The sequence below is a fragment of the Nyctibius grandis genome, chromosome 1, assembly GCF_013368605.1.
Source record: "Nyctibius grandis isolate bNycGra1 chromosome 1, bNycGra1.pri, whole genome shotgun sequence".
In the NCBI taxonomy this organism is placed as follows: domain Eukaryota; kingdom Metazoa; phylum Chordata; class Aves; order Nyctibiiformes; family Nyctibiidae; genus Nyctibius; species Nyctibius grandis.
In genome coordinates this window covers 41,108,061-41,122,257 of record NC_090658.1, presented here as the reverse complement: position 1 = coordinate 41,122,257, position 14,197 = coordinate 41,108,061, and the positions used below count along the sequence as shown (strand labels likewise).

Genomic DNA, 14,197 nt, shown 5'->3' with positions numbered 1-14,197 from the left:
AGGCTTCTAAATAAAGAAATATCCCAGTGACATTGCTGTGAGTTAATAAGTTGTGTTGAGAAATCCTCTGTTCTTTTTCTGTTGGGAAAATATACTACGTATTTGTTTCCTTTTACTGAAACCATTCTTTAGCACTCTTTTATACATTACACCAATGTATCTCAAGTTTTTCAGGTTAAACATTAGCACTGTTTTTCAGTGAAAAGTAATTTTAATAGAAATGGAGTTTTTCACATTTTCAAACACTGTGGTGGTCATCTTTTCAGGGAGGCAGCTGGAGGTCTCAGCTGCAAGGTGTCTATTACACTTTCAGAAAAGAGGGAAGGATGAATAGCAGCCAGAGGAACAGAACGATGAGTTACAAATACTATCGTTGCTATACTATATATACTTTAACAAGTGTGATTAATTTTTCAAAACTTTATAAAGTAGTTGAGATTAACAGACTTTAAAGCAAGGTGAATTCTGAGTTAATAGAACATGGAACTTACATGCGCTGAGCCAGGTGAAATACGTTGCAAATTCAGAGTCCCTTCTCTAAATGTTTTCCTGGATGATTCTGGAAAACTCTCCCTTTGTCTCTGCAATTGTCATTTCAGATTTCTCAAAAGTCCCTCCTTTAACATGACCAATACTTATATTGGGTATAATTTGACAGGAAGGCTTTTGTGGCTAGGAACCTTCCCCTCACCCTGGTTAGTGGATTTTACCTTTATCTGTAAAGGTTGGACAGGGAATCTTAATACCTTGTGGAGGAAAAAAACCCGTCAATTGTTGGCAGAACGTGTAGAGAAGATAACTAGTAGATGTAATAGCTAGCCATTAGTAGCTTTGTTTGGATTTTTGGGTTTTTTTGAATGCTGAATGTTTCAAAAATAATATTTAAAAACAAAGATGTAGGTTTCTGAATTGTTTAGGAGATTCAGGAGATTTAGGAGTCCAACTGTTCAGTTAGTTCCTGAAAATGAGTTCTGTGATCTTTAAGTATATTTGAGAAGCATATTTTTGCACAAAAAGGTGTGTTTCTGACCCGAGATCACAGATGTTAGAATTGTATCAGCTTCAAAACTAGCTAGGGATTGGCGTAAAGATGCTTGTTTTCATCCAGAATAGTGAACTAACGCTAGAAATGTACCTGTTGTTCCCCTGAGAGGATCCCATTACCAACTCTGTGTGAATTTTGTATCCTTACCAGAAAAGAATGCAAAGAAGGGAGATTTACCCCTTTACAAATGTGATAAAAATTGTTCAGTAAATTGGTGAAAAATGCAGACATCTTTTGTAAAAGAGGATATATGGTCTACTTAGAGACATGTCCCAGTTTGACTGTCTTAATTTTAATTATTAAAAAAAAAACAAAACAAAACAAAAAAACACCCCAAAAACCAAACCAAAGCATTGTGGCTTACATTGATATACTTTCTTTTAGCTTCAGGTATTAAAATAGTTCATGTAATGTCAACTAGCATTAGACTGTACGTAGTTCTTTCAGCGGATGAAAGTAGTAAAACAATATTGAAATACATAAAGAGGATGAGTGAGGATCTGATAGTAGCTGATTTTTTAAAAATTTTTAAGTAGAGTCTCCATTAAATATTTTTGTGGTTATTCAAAGGCAGTTTCATTGCAGACTAACATATTTATGCTTAATACTGTTACTCCATTAAAATTATTTGAAAGTGTGTTATACTTCATTAGAACTAAGTTATTATAATACAAAAATATTTCTTATATCAACTCTAAATAAGTCCTTTTTATTAGACTGACAAGGACTATTTGTTACTAATAGGATCAAAGAGAGACTGTAGTTTTCAGGAAACTTTGATTTATTATTTTAAGGGTGTTTTAGTAATATTTACTTACATTCTTTATCTGTGCTGTGTTCTTAGGAGTAAATGCTGTAAAGTTATAGTTACTGTGTTTTTCACAGTTTGTAAAAAGTTTAATCCCAGTTTAAATCTTGCTGAGTAAGACAGATGTAATTGTTTATCTTGAATAGGCAAGGATTCCCTTCATTACCTTCTTTAACTAGTTATTGGTGAGGCTATCAAATTTTACCTATTTATAGGTGTTCATAAAGGTTTTTTTAGAATTGTTTTTTAAAATACCAATAATCAAGTTCTTTGATAAACGTGATATCTATTACACATTTTCCTGTGTTTCTGTGGAGGTATTAAAATTGCAGACATAGTTGTGTTTCTGTAGCAATTGTTAATGAACGTTTAGAGGATTTGCCTTTGATACATATCCACAACTCATTAAAATTCAAGAGATTTTTATATTCATTTCACAGAGAAGAAAATGCCCCCTTACGTTTGTCTAAAATGGATGACATACTTCAACAGCGGTATGAATTTCATTTACACATCGGTTTGTGGATATGATTTAATCCTGCTTTATAGATGTGCTTAATCAAGCAGCTGTACATTTTGACAGAAGTGACACATTTACTTTTTGCATTGAAGAATTGAAGTTCTTACTGTTTCTCCCTGCCTCATGATCTAGTGCCTGGTGACTTTTTATTAAGTGTACATAGTATTCTGTGTGCAAGCAACATCTTATTGCAATAAATGGAAAACCTAAAAATAACACATGCTATTCTTTACTTCCTTCAGAAACCTCCAGAAGCTGCAGCTGGAGACTCACCAGCCCTTTCTGATCTCGTTCCTATAATCAATGAACAGTCACAGTACATTAACCATTTAGAAGAAGAAGTGAAGTTTTGCAAGGTATTAGACAACATATTTCACCTACTAAAACCCTGGTCCCCTAAATATGAAGAACTGCTTTAAAAACAGCTTACATTTAGTCTTGAGATTGATTGTGGTAATGACCAAAACTGAGACAAGCACAGTTCAGTAGGTACTGAGCCTTACGATGTGTTTTGGTGCCTGTGTAGTGTTTAAGGGTCTTCAAAGACGTTTTTATGTCTTATCCCAAATACAAATAAGCAATTTTTATAGAAGTTATATGGAAATTCAAGCGACAAAAATACAAAATCTACCTTTTGAGTATTCTTATTCTCTCCAAAAGGGTTAAAATTGTTGAGAATGTTTATCTAGAATTTTAGTCTCAAGATATATTTCAATGTTGATAGCCGTCTCAAGGAGCCTTTTACATGCAGTTCCTGTATCCTATAGGATAAATTGTCTGGGATGAAAGATCGAGTACAAGTAGTTGTACTTGAAAATGAGGAACTCCATCAGAAACTGAAATACTTAACTGCGGAACATATGTTGAGGGAACAAACTCTTCTAGATGCCTCGGTAAGTTTTTATTTTTCTGTTGCTGTTTTAATCAGTGTTCAGGAACCTGATTCTTTTTAAAGAAGGCTGTACAAATTGTTATCTGCAAACTGAATTTTAGTCAAAATTGAACGAGAGTTTGTAAACGTGGATTTCTGTGGATAACATCATTATCGTAGGTTGCCAACCTAATGAACTTGTTTATTGGTTCTTATATTCTACTGTAATGAAAATTATAAGATTCAATACTTATACAATTAACATTTGTTTAAAAAAGCAGCCTACATAATTATAACTGAAGCATTATTTTTTTTATTTTAGGCAAATACTCAGAAGTCCTGGCTTGTAGGTGGTAATGACTGTAGCATGGGTCAGCCTGTCACCTCATCACCAGCACATAACAAAGATCAGGCTTTTGTTACAGCAGCTGTTGCAGAAATAGAAAAATGGCCTGTAGAACTGGTTGGTATTAACTTTCTTTGCAGCGTCATACCTTTGCAAAACCTTTCAGTGCTTTGTTGTTGCTGCAGTTCTGATGAGTAACTTTGTAACAGACATACAGGAGTAGTTCTGGTTGACTGAACCTTAATGTGAGGTCAAATTTTATTCTCTTAAACCTCATCTCATTATACCCCAATTAATATTATTATCCAGTTAGACACAGATAGCAGGTTCCATCTGCAGATGTTGACTTCCCAGATATAAGTCTTGTTTTAAGACTGTCCTGTCAGTAATGGCTCCAATGTGCTTTGGAGATTCTTAGCAGTAACACAATGCACAAGCAGGTGAGAACTAGCTGGTGTAATTTAGGTAGCCCTCCAGGCAAGCTCTTTTGCAATGAGTCTTTCTGCTTCTGGAGCAGCGCAGGCTCAGTAAAGTATAAAAGCAGTGTTGTGCAGTCTGCTTTCCCTAAGCTAAATTACACATTTTGTGCTTCTAGAGATACAGAGGAGCCCTGGTGATTCAGAGATGATGTTGTGTCTATCCTGTATTTTTAGTTTGGGAAGATATTCTTAATTTTTGTTTCTCTAAATTAATGGGGTATCATTGCTGTCTTTTGGGAAAAACATGGTTAACTGAAAGCTTTGATGTTTTTTATCCATGTGCATATGTGTACTGTGGAATTTAAAGGGTACTTTAGTTCTTCAAGATAATTATATGTATTTGCCATTTTTTTTTCCCAGTAAAATATATTTTTGTTGGTTTTGTGCATCATCTAGAGCTGAAAACCTCTTCAGTGATCCTTAATGCTTGCAGCTGTTTGAAAGCTAGTGTTTACAGAAATTGCGCTTTTACTTCGTCTGCCATATTTAAAGCAAGAGAATCGTATTGATTGTGACTTCTTTCTAAGCATCATAGTGAGCTAAACTTTTGGTGCTTTACCTGGTTTGTTATCACCATTGTATTTGACATTGGTGTGGTTGATTTATATACCTAGTTCTTCACCAGGTAATAAGAGTATTATAAATAAATAGCTTGTCTACTTGAAGTTCTTCAGAATTCCTCTTTTATTTCTGCTGGCATGTGGGAGAGTAAGAGCAAACTTGAGACAAGATCATCAATTTGTGTAAATCATTGTAGGGGGCTGCAGTTGGAGCTGAAGCAAATTACCATATGAGGATCTGGCAAGATGTATAGAAATAAGAAAATGGGAGCGTTGTTCATTTAATAGACTTTCACAAGTGTGAAACATTAATATTTATCTGACACTAGTGTTTCAACAAGTTATATCTTCAGGGGAAAAGAATGAATGTGGCTAATGTCTATATTTATTTGTAAAGACAATATTATGAAGAAAGCAAAAAGACACTTCTCCTATCTTTTCTAAAGGAGAGAATAAAACTTCTTTCTCAAGAAAAAGTCAATATCCTTGATGCTCAAGTACAGTCTCTAAGGTAAAGTGAAATGTTATTTTTTCTTAAAATTAATAAATTATCACTTCATAACAACATGAGCCACTCTTAATTTGCATTTAAGTAAGAGAATGGCTGAATGTCGTGTTTTCTGATAGTGTCCTTGAAAGCTGGTTTTACATGAAGTTTTCTCAAATATAAATGTAGCAAAAGTGAATGTACTGCTACTATATAGCAACATTTGCAATATATGAATTTTATAAATTCAATTACTGTATTTATAGAAATTACAACCTGATATAAAATGTCTTTATCCTTTTTACCCTTTTTCTTTATAGAAACATCATGTCTGTTAAGGTAGATCAATCAAAGAAAAAAAGAGAAGTTAAAATTTTAACTTGTATGAGGTCTTCCATAATTAGCTTTCCTCTACTAATGTTTTGTATCACAAGTTTTAAAATCTTAGGCATCAAACTAGTTTAGGCCATATAATGATTTTGGAGCACGAAGACATCGTTTTGAAGCATGCAGACGATGTTTCCAGTCATGTAACCTGCATATCTTTAAACACAAAAATATTTGAAAATAAGTCCTTGTGTACTCCTCAAAATACGAAAGGTTTGAATAGATAGCAAACTATGGAAAAACAGAGGTAGAGGCAACCACTTTACAGTTTGGTGTTCTGGAGTAAACTTCCCCCTGTACACCTGCATTCATGATACTGCTGCTGAATGTGTTTAATTATGTTTTTCCCTAAGTAAATTGTGATTTCATATATCTGAAAATTCTAGACTTTTGTGTGTATGTAAAAAGAGTTACTGGTAGGGAGACAAGTTTAAATATGCCCTCTGCAGTGGTGAAATCTTAAACATGCAAAGCCAATTAGAGAATCAACCAATCAGGTTGGAAGAGACCACAGGGATCATCGAGTCCAACCATTGCCCTGACACCGCCCTGTCAACTAGACCATGGCACTAAGTGCCATGTCCAGTCTTTTCTTAAACACATCCAGAGATGGTGACTCCACCACCTCCCTGGGCGGCCCATTCCAATGTCTAATAACCCTTTCTGTAAAGAAATTCTTCCTAATGTCCAACCTGAACCTCCCCTGGCGAAGCTTGAGGCTGTGTCCTCTTGTCCTATCACTAGTTGCCTGGGAGAAGAGGCCAACACCCACTTCACTACAACCTCCCTTCAGGTAGGTGTAGACTGCAATAAGGTCACCTCTGAGCCTCCTCTTCTCCAGGCTAAACAACCCCAGCTCCCTCAGCCGTTCCTCGTAGGTCAGACCCTCCAGACCCTTCACCAGCTTGGTCGCCCTCCTCTGGACCCACTCCAACACCTCAACATCTTTCTTGAAGTGCGGGGCCCAGAACTGAACACGTACTCAAGATGCGGCCTCACCAGTGCCAAGTACAGAGGGACGATCACTTCCTTAGACTGGCTGGCAACACTATTCCTAATAGAGGCCAGGATGCCATTGGCCTTCTTGGCCACCTGGGCACACTGCTGGCTCATGTTTTAGCCGGCTGTCGATCAGCACCCCCAGGTCTCTTTCCACCGGGCCGCTTTCTAACCACTCTTCCCTCAGCCTGTAGTGCTGCATGGGGTTGTTGTGCCCAAAGTGTAAGACCCGGCACTTGTTCTTGTTGAACCTCATGCCGTTGGTCTCGGCCCATCTATCTAACCTGTCCAAATCCCTCTGTAGGGCCTTCCTACCCTCCAGCAGATTGACACTCCCACCCAGCTTGGTGTCATCTGCAAATTTGCTGAGGGTGCACTCAATCCCTACGTCTAGATCATCTATAAAGATATTGAACAGCACCAGCCCCAGAACTGAGCCCTGGGGAACACCGCTAGTGACCGGCCGCCAGTTGGACTGGTGAAAGTAAAGGAGGATCTTAAATTTCAGCTACGTAATCCATTCCCCTCCTCCCCACTTGGCTTGAAGTGTTATATATACTCAGAAGTAAATATTGGAGGCTAAAATAGTCTGAAAATTTCCACAAGTATGTTATTCAGACTCTTAATTTCTCCTAAGAGGCATGATCTTTTAAACTGTAAGTTCTGCAAAACACTTGAGCATTTGCTAAATTTTAATTAAAGTGAGAAATTATATCGCTTTCAGTGGGACTATCCTTGTTTTTAACATTAAGCATGAATTTACATAGGACTCGCTGATTTCTGTCCAAGATTTCCCAACAATAGGTCTGTTGTACCATGACTGTCTGAAGATATATGCAGAACAAATTCTGTTCAGGTTATAGTGGATTATATTTAATAGACCAACTACTAAAACTGGAAGAAGTGCACAGAAGATTTCCCAGATGGAAATAAGCATGCATGCAGTGTATATATCATGTGCACAGTAAATCCAATGCAACCAGAATGTGTCAGACTTACTATGTGTCTGCTGCCCAGATGGCCTGCATAACAAACCAAAAGCTTTGGATTCATTGCACAATTTGTCACATTGATCTATATGTGCACAGTGTGCGTTTGTCTAGAACTTCCTGATGTCAGCATTCCTACTGCTTGCACTCTCCCCAGGCTGACAGATGCTTGGAAATTCTGGAGAAAATTCTTCAGAGCACCTGGTAAAAATTTCATAGACAAGTAAAAAACTTACCCTTTTTTTCTGGAGATGTGGTTGACCTCAAGTTTGTGTGTATCCCTGGATCAGAGCGAATGTGCTGAATACATCTAGATTTTGTCTAGGGAGCATAGGGGACTTTTACTTTATATTGTAACTTTACACTTAACTTGAGAGTAGAGAAGAAATGTGAGTATTATATAGTAAGAACAACAGAAATTTTGTTAGAGTATTGAAATATTTATACAGCTGATAGTGTTTCTTGCTAATGAATCCTTTACTCTGTTCAGACAATATGTAAGCCTACAAGTTTTATCTAATAATTTTCTGTGTAACTTCACTATTTTCTGATACTACAGAGGGAAGGAACAAATTAGTATAATTTTGTTTTGTCTATTAATAGTTTTGATTGGGCAGTTCAACTATTATTTCTCTGTTAAAGTCTTCCTTAGCTGACTGAAATTTGTAAAATAATTTTAATTACAGGGATTCTTACAGTTCTTTTTAGGGTGCATCTGTAGTTATGTATTGCATATGACTATAACTTGTAGAAATGTTTGATTGCTTAAATAATATTTTTTATTTCTTCTTTCTAGAAAAGATCTTTCAGAATCTCAGAAGACCTGTAAAGATCTGGAAGGAAGACTGAAACACCAGAAGTCGCTCGTTTCAGCCATGAATTCTAACCGGGTTGGTGGTCTGTGTCTGAAATGTGCACAACATGAGGCAGTTCTTGCACAGACTCATTCTAATGTTCACGTGCAGACCATCGAGAGGGTAACAAAGTAGGTTTGGGGAGTATTTACTTTCGCATTGAAAGTACAGTTGTTTACATTAAACCATGTAAATCTCAATGTGTTGGGTTGCATTCATAGGGAGATGTGCACTTACAGAACAATGGAGTCACAAGCTGAAGTTATAATGCTAAAATCAATGGTAGAATATGAGTGTAGGTCCCAGCCACTTTGAAATCCATGGTAGTTTTGCTACTTATTTCAACTGGGAAAGAATGTTAGTCATTATCTTGTAATTATGATACCTTGGGCTGTCCAGATAATCAGGCTGTTAATAGTCTGTTTCCTGCACTTTTTGTACAAACCAACCCTTCCCTCTGTCAGAACAAGTATTATGGAAGTCCATATATTTTGATTGGTTATTTCCTGCAGAAGTTCCTTATCATTCTGTAGTTGGAAGTTTTTCTGGCTCCACTTTATTCTCCTTACATTTGGGGAACTTTTAGAATACATCAGCAGTGTAATCCTTTTTTTTCCCCTTGAATTTGCTTAGTAGGTCAGGTGTTTGGGATAGGATGCATTGCTCCTCCCTAACTACGATAAGTCAGGGGGAAAAAAATTCCTTTGGATAAAAATAAATTAATTTATTTGCTGCAGCCTTTTTTAATTGTAGCTTTGATTTAAATAATTTAAAAAAAATAGCTATACAGGCTGAATATAGTATATATAATTCACAAATCCCAACAGCATCAAAATGTTTTTTTCTTAAGAAATTCTGCTAGTCAATAGTCTTCAAAAATCTCTCCCTTTCTACTTGCTAGTAATAATGATAGGATACTGCAACTTTGTCAAAGTTTGTTAAACAGACATCTATTTGTTGTCAGATATCTGAAGCTTCTTAGGATTTCTGAAGTTTTAGAATGAGCCTGCTGGAGATGAGATAATGGGTCAATTAGAATCAAGAAGACTGAAGGGACATAGTACCTATAGTCTGTCAAATGGAGATTATCTCCACGCATTAGATGGGTGTTGCCGGGATTTATGTATTTTTTTGTTGTCAAGTCCAAGAATTTTCTGGGAAAGCTCTCCATTGCTGAAAAGTCATGTTTCAAAATATACTTCCATAAGAAAATGAGTTATTTGTCACAGACACTGGAAAATATGAACAAATTATAAACCAGTACATTCTTGTCGTCTTGTATTATAGTGCAGTTTGAAATAAAAGATTTGAGCTGACCTATTTATCTGTCTTAAACCATTATTTCAGTTTGAGATTTAACAAAATCTGAAAGCTACATCTTCCTGTGATGCAATTTATTAAAAACAAAGATATTTTGGTAGGGATTTTCAAAGGGACTTTGTCCAAATCTTGTTGAAATTAAATTTCAAAATATGACTGTTAGCTGTGTTACCATTCCACATAACATGAAGGAAAAAAAACCACTCAAACACAACAGTTTTCAGCCAGAATCTCTAGCTGCACCTAAAACACGGACAATTATACTCTTAATTTCAAAGCTTTCAACATGTCAAAATAATGAAAAGGTGAAGTTAAGTATTACAGTTTTCCTGACTGTACTTCACTGTTTGGTATAGATCTCGGTTTCTTAGTTAACAAAAGTTCAGAGGGGTTGTTGAATCCAGAAGTCTTATTGTTTAGTTTAGTTCCAATTTGCAGCAAAGAGCTATTGATTTTCATTTGATATACTTAGTGATCTGAATTACTTGTTGAACCTAACCTAGCCCTTCCTTTTAGTTTTTTTTGTCCTTATTTTACTTTTAATATCAGTTTAATTTCATATTGCTTCAACCTGGTTTTTTCAGAAACTTGCTCCTCTTTTTTTTTTTTTTTTTTTTTTTAGCATGGATCCTCATTTTGTAATGCCAACAGAATGTTGCTCAGCTTCAATGTATTCATGACTTGACCTCTGCTGTCGTTAGCGGCAGCTTCACTAATGGTCCATCCTTCTGAAGTCAAGGACTGGTCATCAAGCAAGTGATATTTTTAGTATCTGCCAAGCTAGCAGTATGCAGTCTTTCACTCTTAACCCATGCTGGTTTTAGTCTTGCTTCACTTACCACCCTTGTTAACATTATGTATTTTATATACCTGTTGTTTTTTTCCTCTTGAGAAAAAGATATAGAAGAAATATCTGGTTTTCCTTTATACACAGAGAAAGAGATGACTTTATGGATGCGCTTGTTTCACTGAGACGAAACATGAAAGAGATGCAGCAGAGAGAATCTAATGCTTGTGAGCAAGTTAAACAAGCTGTGCAAATGGCAGAAGAGGCCAATTTAGAAAAAACAAAGGTAAATTCACTAAGAAATGAAAGCTTTTCAGTGTTCAGATCTACTGCAAATGTTAATTAGTGTTTGTGCTAATAAGGGAATACACACATAAGACCTTTATCACATGTTGATATGATGTAGTGGATTTAAAAGGATTGCACTGTGTGACTGTTTCTGATCAGTAACATCAACTCAATATAGAGTTCTTAAATTCTCATCAAGGCTATAGTGTGTGTTCCATTCTTAGGCCATCATTTAAATTCTGATACAGTTTCACAGCTAGGTGATAGAAATTGAATGGTAGAATTTTCAAAGGCATTCTTGACATGGAGGAGGATAATTCTCATATCACATTTCTGAGCTACTCTGGAAAGAATAGTTAAAATGCTTCCAAGCAACCCTTTTGCCTCATCTGAGTGCAGTGCAAGAACTGATCAGCTAACATCCCTTTGAAGATGAGAAGTCCTGTCTGCTACTTACAGGAAGCTTTTGGTGCTATGTAAATAATAATAAAACCAGTTTTGATCTAATGCTTGTGTTAGCCTAACTATAGTTAGTTACTATATACAATCAACTGATATTGAACTAAATGATTTCCTTGATATTTAGTGACATCTACTGTATTATTAGTGAATTACTATGGAATTGAGAGAGGGTGTTTTTTTTTAAATGAAATGCTGTTGTTTTTAATAGTGGACAAGATTGATACAATTGTTCTGTTGATCAAATTGGTATTATTCATCCAATGCTGTAAGAGAGTGTGTGTGTAGGGTCTTTAACTGTAAACAGTGGGGAAAAAAATGAGAGTTGGAAATCCTATGTAGTTCTTAAATTTAACTTCAAAGTATTACAGCTCCTTGGTTTTTACTAAAGAGAGAAAGAATCCTTCTGAGCCCACTGTTCACGTATCACATCCTGTCCATGAGGGGTTAAATTTTTAAATTGCTTACTTGTTTACTTTTTTGGGGGGCGGGTTCTACAGTTGTCTGATAAATATTGTTCACTTACTGCTATTTAAAACTGCACAAAATACTTTTTCCCCTGTATGCAATGAAGTGATCTGATCTTCCTCTTTTTTCATCTGGTGTTGGAAATCTTTGTTTTAATATTTAAAAAGAAAATCCCTATAAATTCTTATTCAGTGTAGCTCATGTTAGAAATGTGGCTTAAGAATAAAACTTAGTCAGATGGATTAGTAGAACCTTTAATAAAATGCGTCTTTCTACCTGTACTATTTCTGCCACATAAAGAAAGCAGCTCCGTAGGGTCTCCACTGGCCACCCTCTGCACTGCAGCAAGGAAATGTGAAGTGCTATCTGTATACAAGACGGAATAGTAGTCTGTTTTTTCCATGCTCAAAAACTGTTGTAATGTGAAGGAACAGGAAGAAATCTTTTACTTATGCTGTATTAATTTAGCATTTTTACAGGTACTGGTATTTCTCTTGGTAAGGACAAACCATCCTTTGTTTTCCCAGTCCTATTCTACTCAAGGTGAAGTGCTGTTTTCGTTTGTGTTTATCATGGAATATAATAGAACAGTCCACATAAGAAAAGTGAGGAGTTAGCATTTGGAAGCCCAATGTGTTATAATTGCAATTTCATCTCCCTGTTTACAGAAAGTCTAACCTCAAATGCTTATCATTTAAAACCACCATTTTTTCTTGTCTTTCGGTTGTCTCTGTAGTTTGTGGCCTCTTGCCTACTACTACGTAGAGCAAGGAGGAGATCTGGTAAGGTTAAACTTCTGTGGCTGAAGCAAATCCAGGAATATATTTTCCACCTGAGTGTCATAAAAGAATAATTGTTTGAACTGCTCATTATGTAGTCAAAACAGTAGAGCTAACAAAATACACATTTCTTCTTGCAACTTATTTCTTCTAGAGTTGCATTGTTTTACATGTCTACCAAATTTATGCAGACAATTGTTTGCTGATGGTGATGATGAATTCCTACAGAAAAAGGATTCAAGACAGCAACAGAGAGATTCCCTCACCAAGACAGGCTTGTGGTAGTAAAGAGACCCTGAGGAAGGTCCTGCAGAATTGACATAAACTAATGGATACTGTTAGAGCATTCTCTGAAAATTATGGTTTAATATGCTTCCCTCAAGAACAGCCTGACACCAAGGAAATTGCATATAGGGGATTGGCTTTGAGTAAAAGAAAAATAAGAACTTTAAAAAAACCTAATTTGAAAATAAAAGGTTATAAGGTAGGATTCCTAAAAGGAAGTTATTTTAGCTTCCTTGAAATAGGTTATGCTGAATGTCAGTGAAATGATGAAACGAAATCTAGTTTACTCATGGGCTAGCAAGCTGCCTTTAGGGTGCTTTGAATACTTTGATTTACTTGATGGAGTAGTGTCTTTCTGATTTCAATTGACATAACACTCAACTCCCATCCCTTTGGCAGGGATACATCAACATAAATTGATTTTTTCTTTTTCCCCCCCTAGCTTTTTTAGAAGATAGTGTCTACTGTGCTTCTTGCATATGAACTTATGTTTCTTCTGTTTTGATAGAAAACACATATATAATCTGTGTTTTAGCCCTTCAAATTAAGCAGGACACTTATGAGTTTTCAGTACAATTAATCTTCTTTATTTGACAAATGTGAAACTGAAAAAAAAAAAGATTGTTTCTTTGTATCTTTACTTAGGTCCTCCAGGTTTCTTCTTGGCCTTCTGCACTCCGTAATTCACTTCAGGGGGGAAATAAGTTAGGAGTGCATATATTATTTGTTTATTTGGTTTTTCTTCAGCTATGCAGTTAGGCAGTAACCACAGTGTTTGCAAGGAGTCAAATATTGCAGCCTGGTTCTAGTGATATACACTCATGAATTTACATGCAAGGCAAATAATCATATTAGTTTCAGAAGAACAGCTACCTATTTGGAAGATATACTTTGAAAAATGCTTCCGTCTTTGCCATGATTTTTAAAATCTAATAGATTTATAAATTACAGTAGGGCATGTGTATACATACAAACATGTAAATCTGTTTTCAGTTTGTTAATCTTATTCTAGATGTTAACATAGTAGGGTATGTATAAACATAATAGCTATGTAAAAAAAAAAAAAAAAGACATCCTTTCTAATAGGAAATCAGTTTCTCTGAAGGCATTAGATGAATACCATGTCTGTTTAAAATTTTAGATTTCTTCCACTTAAAAAAATAGTTTTTTCTAGGCTCTAGTCCAGTGTGAGCAGCTGAAAAGTGAGATGGAACGGCAGAAGAATCGTCTTGAAAGGGAGTTAGCTGCCCAGCTAAATAAGAGGACTGATGAAAAAGAAGCACTGCGGGCAGAAATGAAGAAGGAAAGGGAGGACTTGGCGGCAATGGTATGAATTGGTTTTTTTTTTTATTTGTGTATTACAAGAAGAGTATCATCCTCTTTAAACTTTCTGTTTACTTGGTTTTCATTTTGTTTCAGTTTTGGATTTGAGAGCTCGGTAAATCACTTCTACCATTGCTTTAAAG

The 14,197-nt window shown here is 35.7% G+C and overlaps 1 protein-coding gene across 3 annotated transcripts in view; it reads left to right on the top strand.

The window, feature by feature from the left end:
* SDCCAG8 (SHH signaling and ciliogenesis regulator SDCCAG8) overlaps nt 1-14,197 on the top strand; it is a 116,126-nt gene that overhangs the window by 11,253 nt on the left and 90,676 nt on the right. For all 3 annotated transcript variants that reach the window (XM_068408472.1, XM_068408374.1, XM_068408318.1), the window contains exons 4-10: nt 2,616-2,729; nt 3,141-3,266; nt 3,567-3,707; nt 5,076-5,140; nt 8,288-8,476; nt 10,600-10,738; nt 13,906-14,058. In XM_068408472.1, coding sequence (XP_068264573.1) covers nt 2,616-2,729; nt 3,141-3,266; nt 3,567-3,707; nt 5,076-5,140; nt 8,288-8,476; nt 10,600-10,738; nt 13,906-14,058 — 927 coding nt within the window. The remainder of the gene's footprint in view (nt 1-2,615; nt 2,730-3,140; nt 3,267-3,566; nt 3,708-5,075; nt 5,141-8,287; nt 8,477-10,599; nt 10,739-13,905; nt 14,059-14,197) is intronic.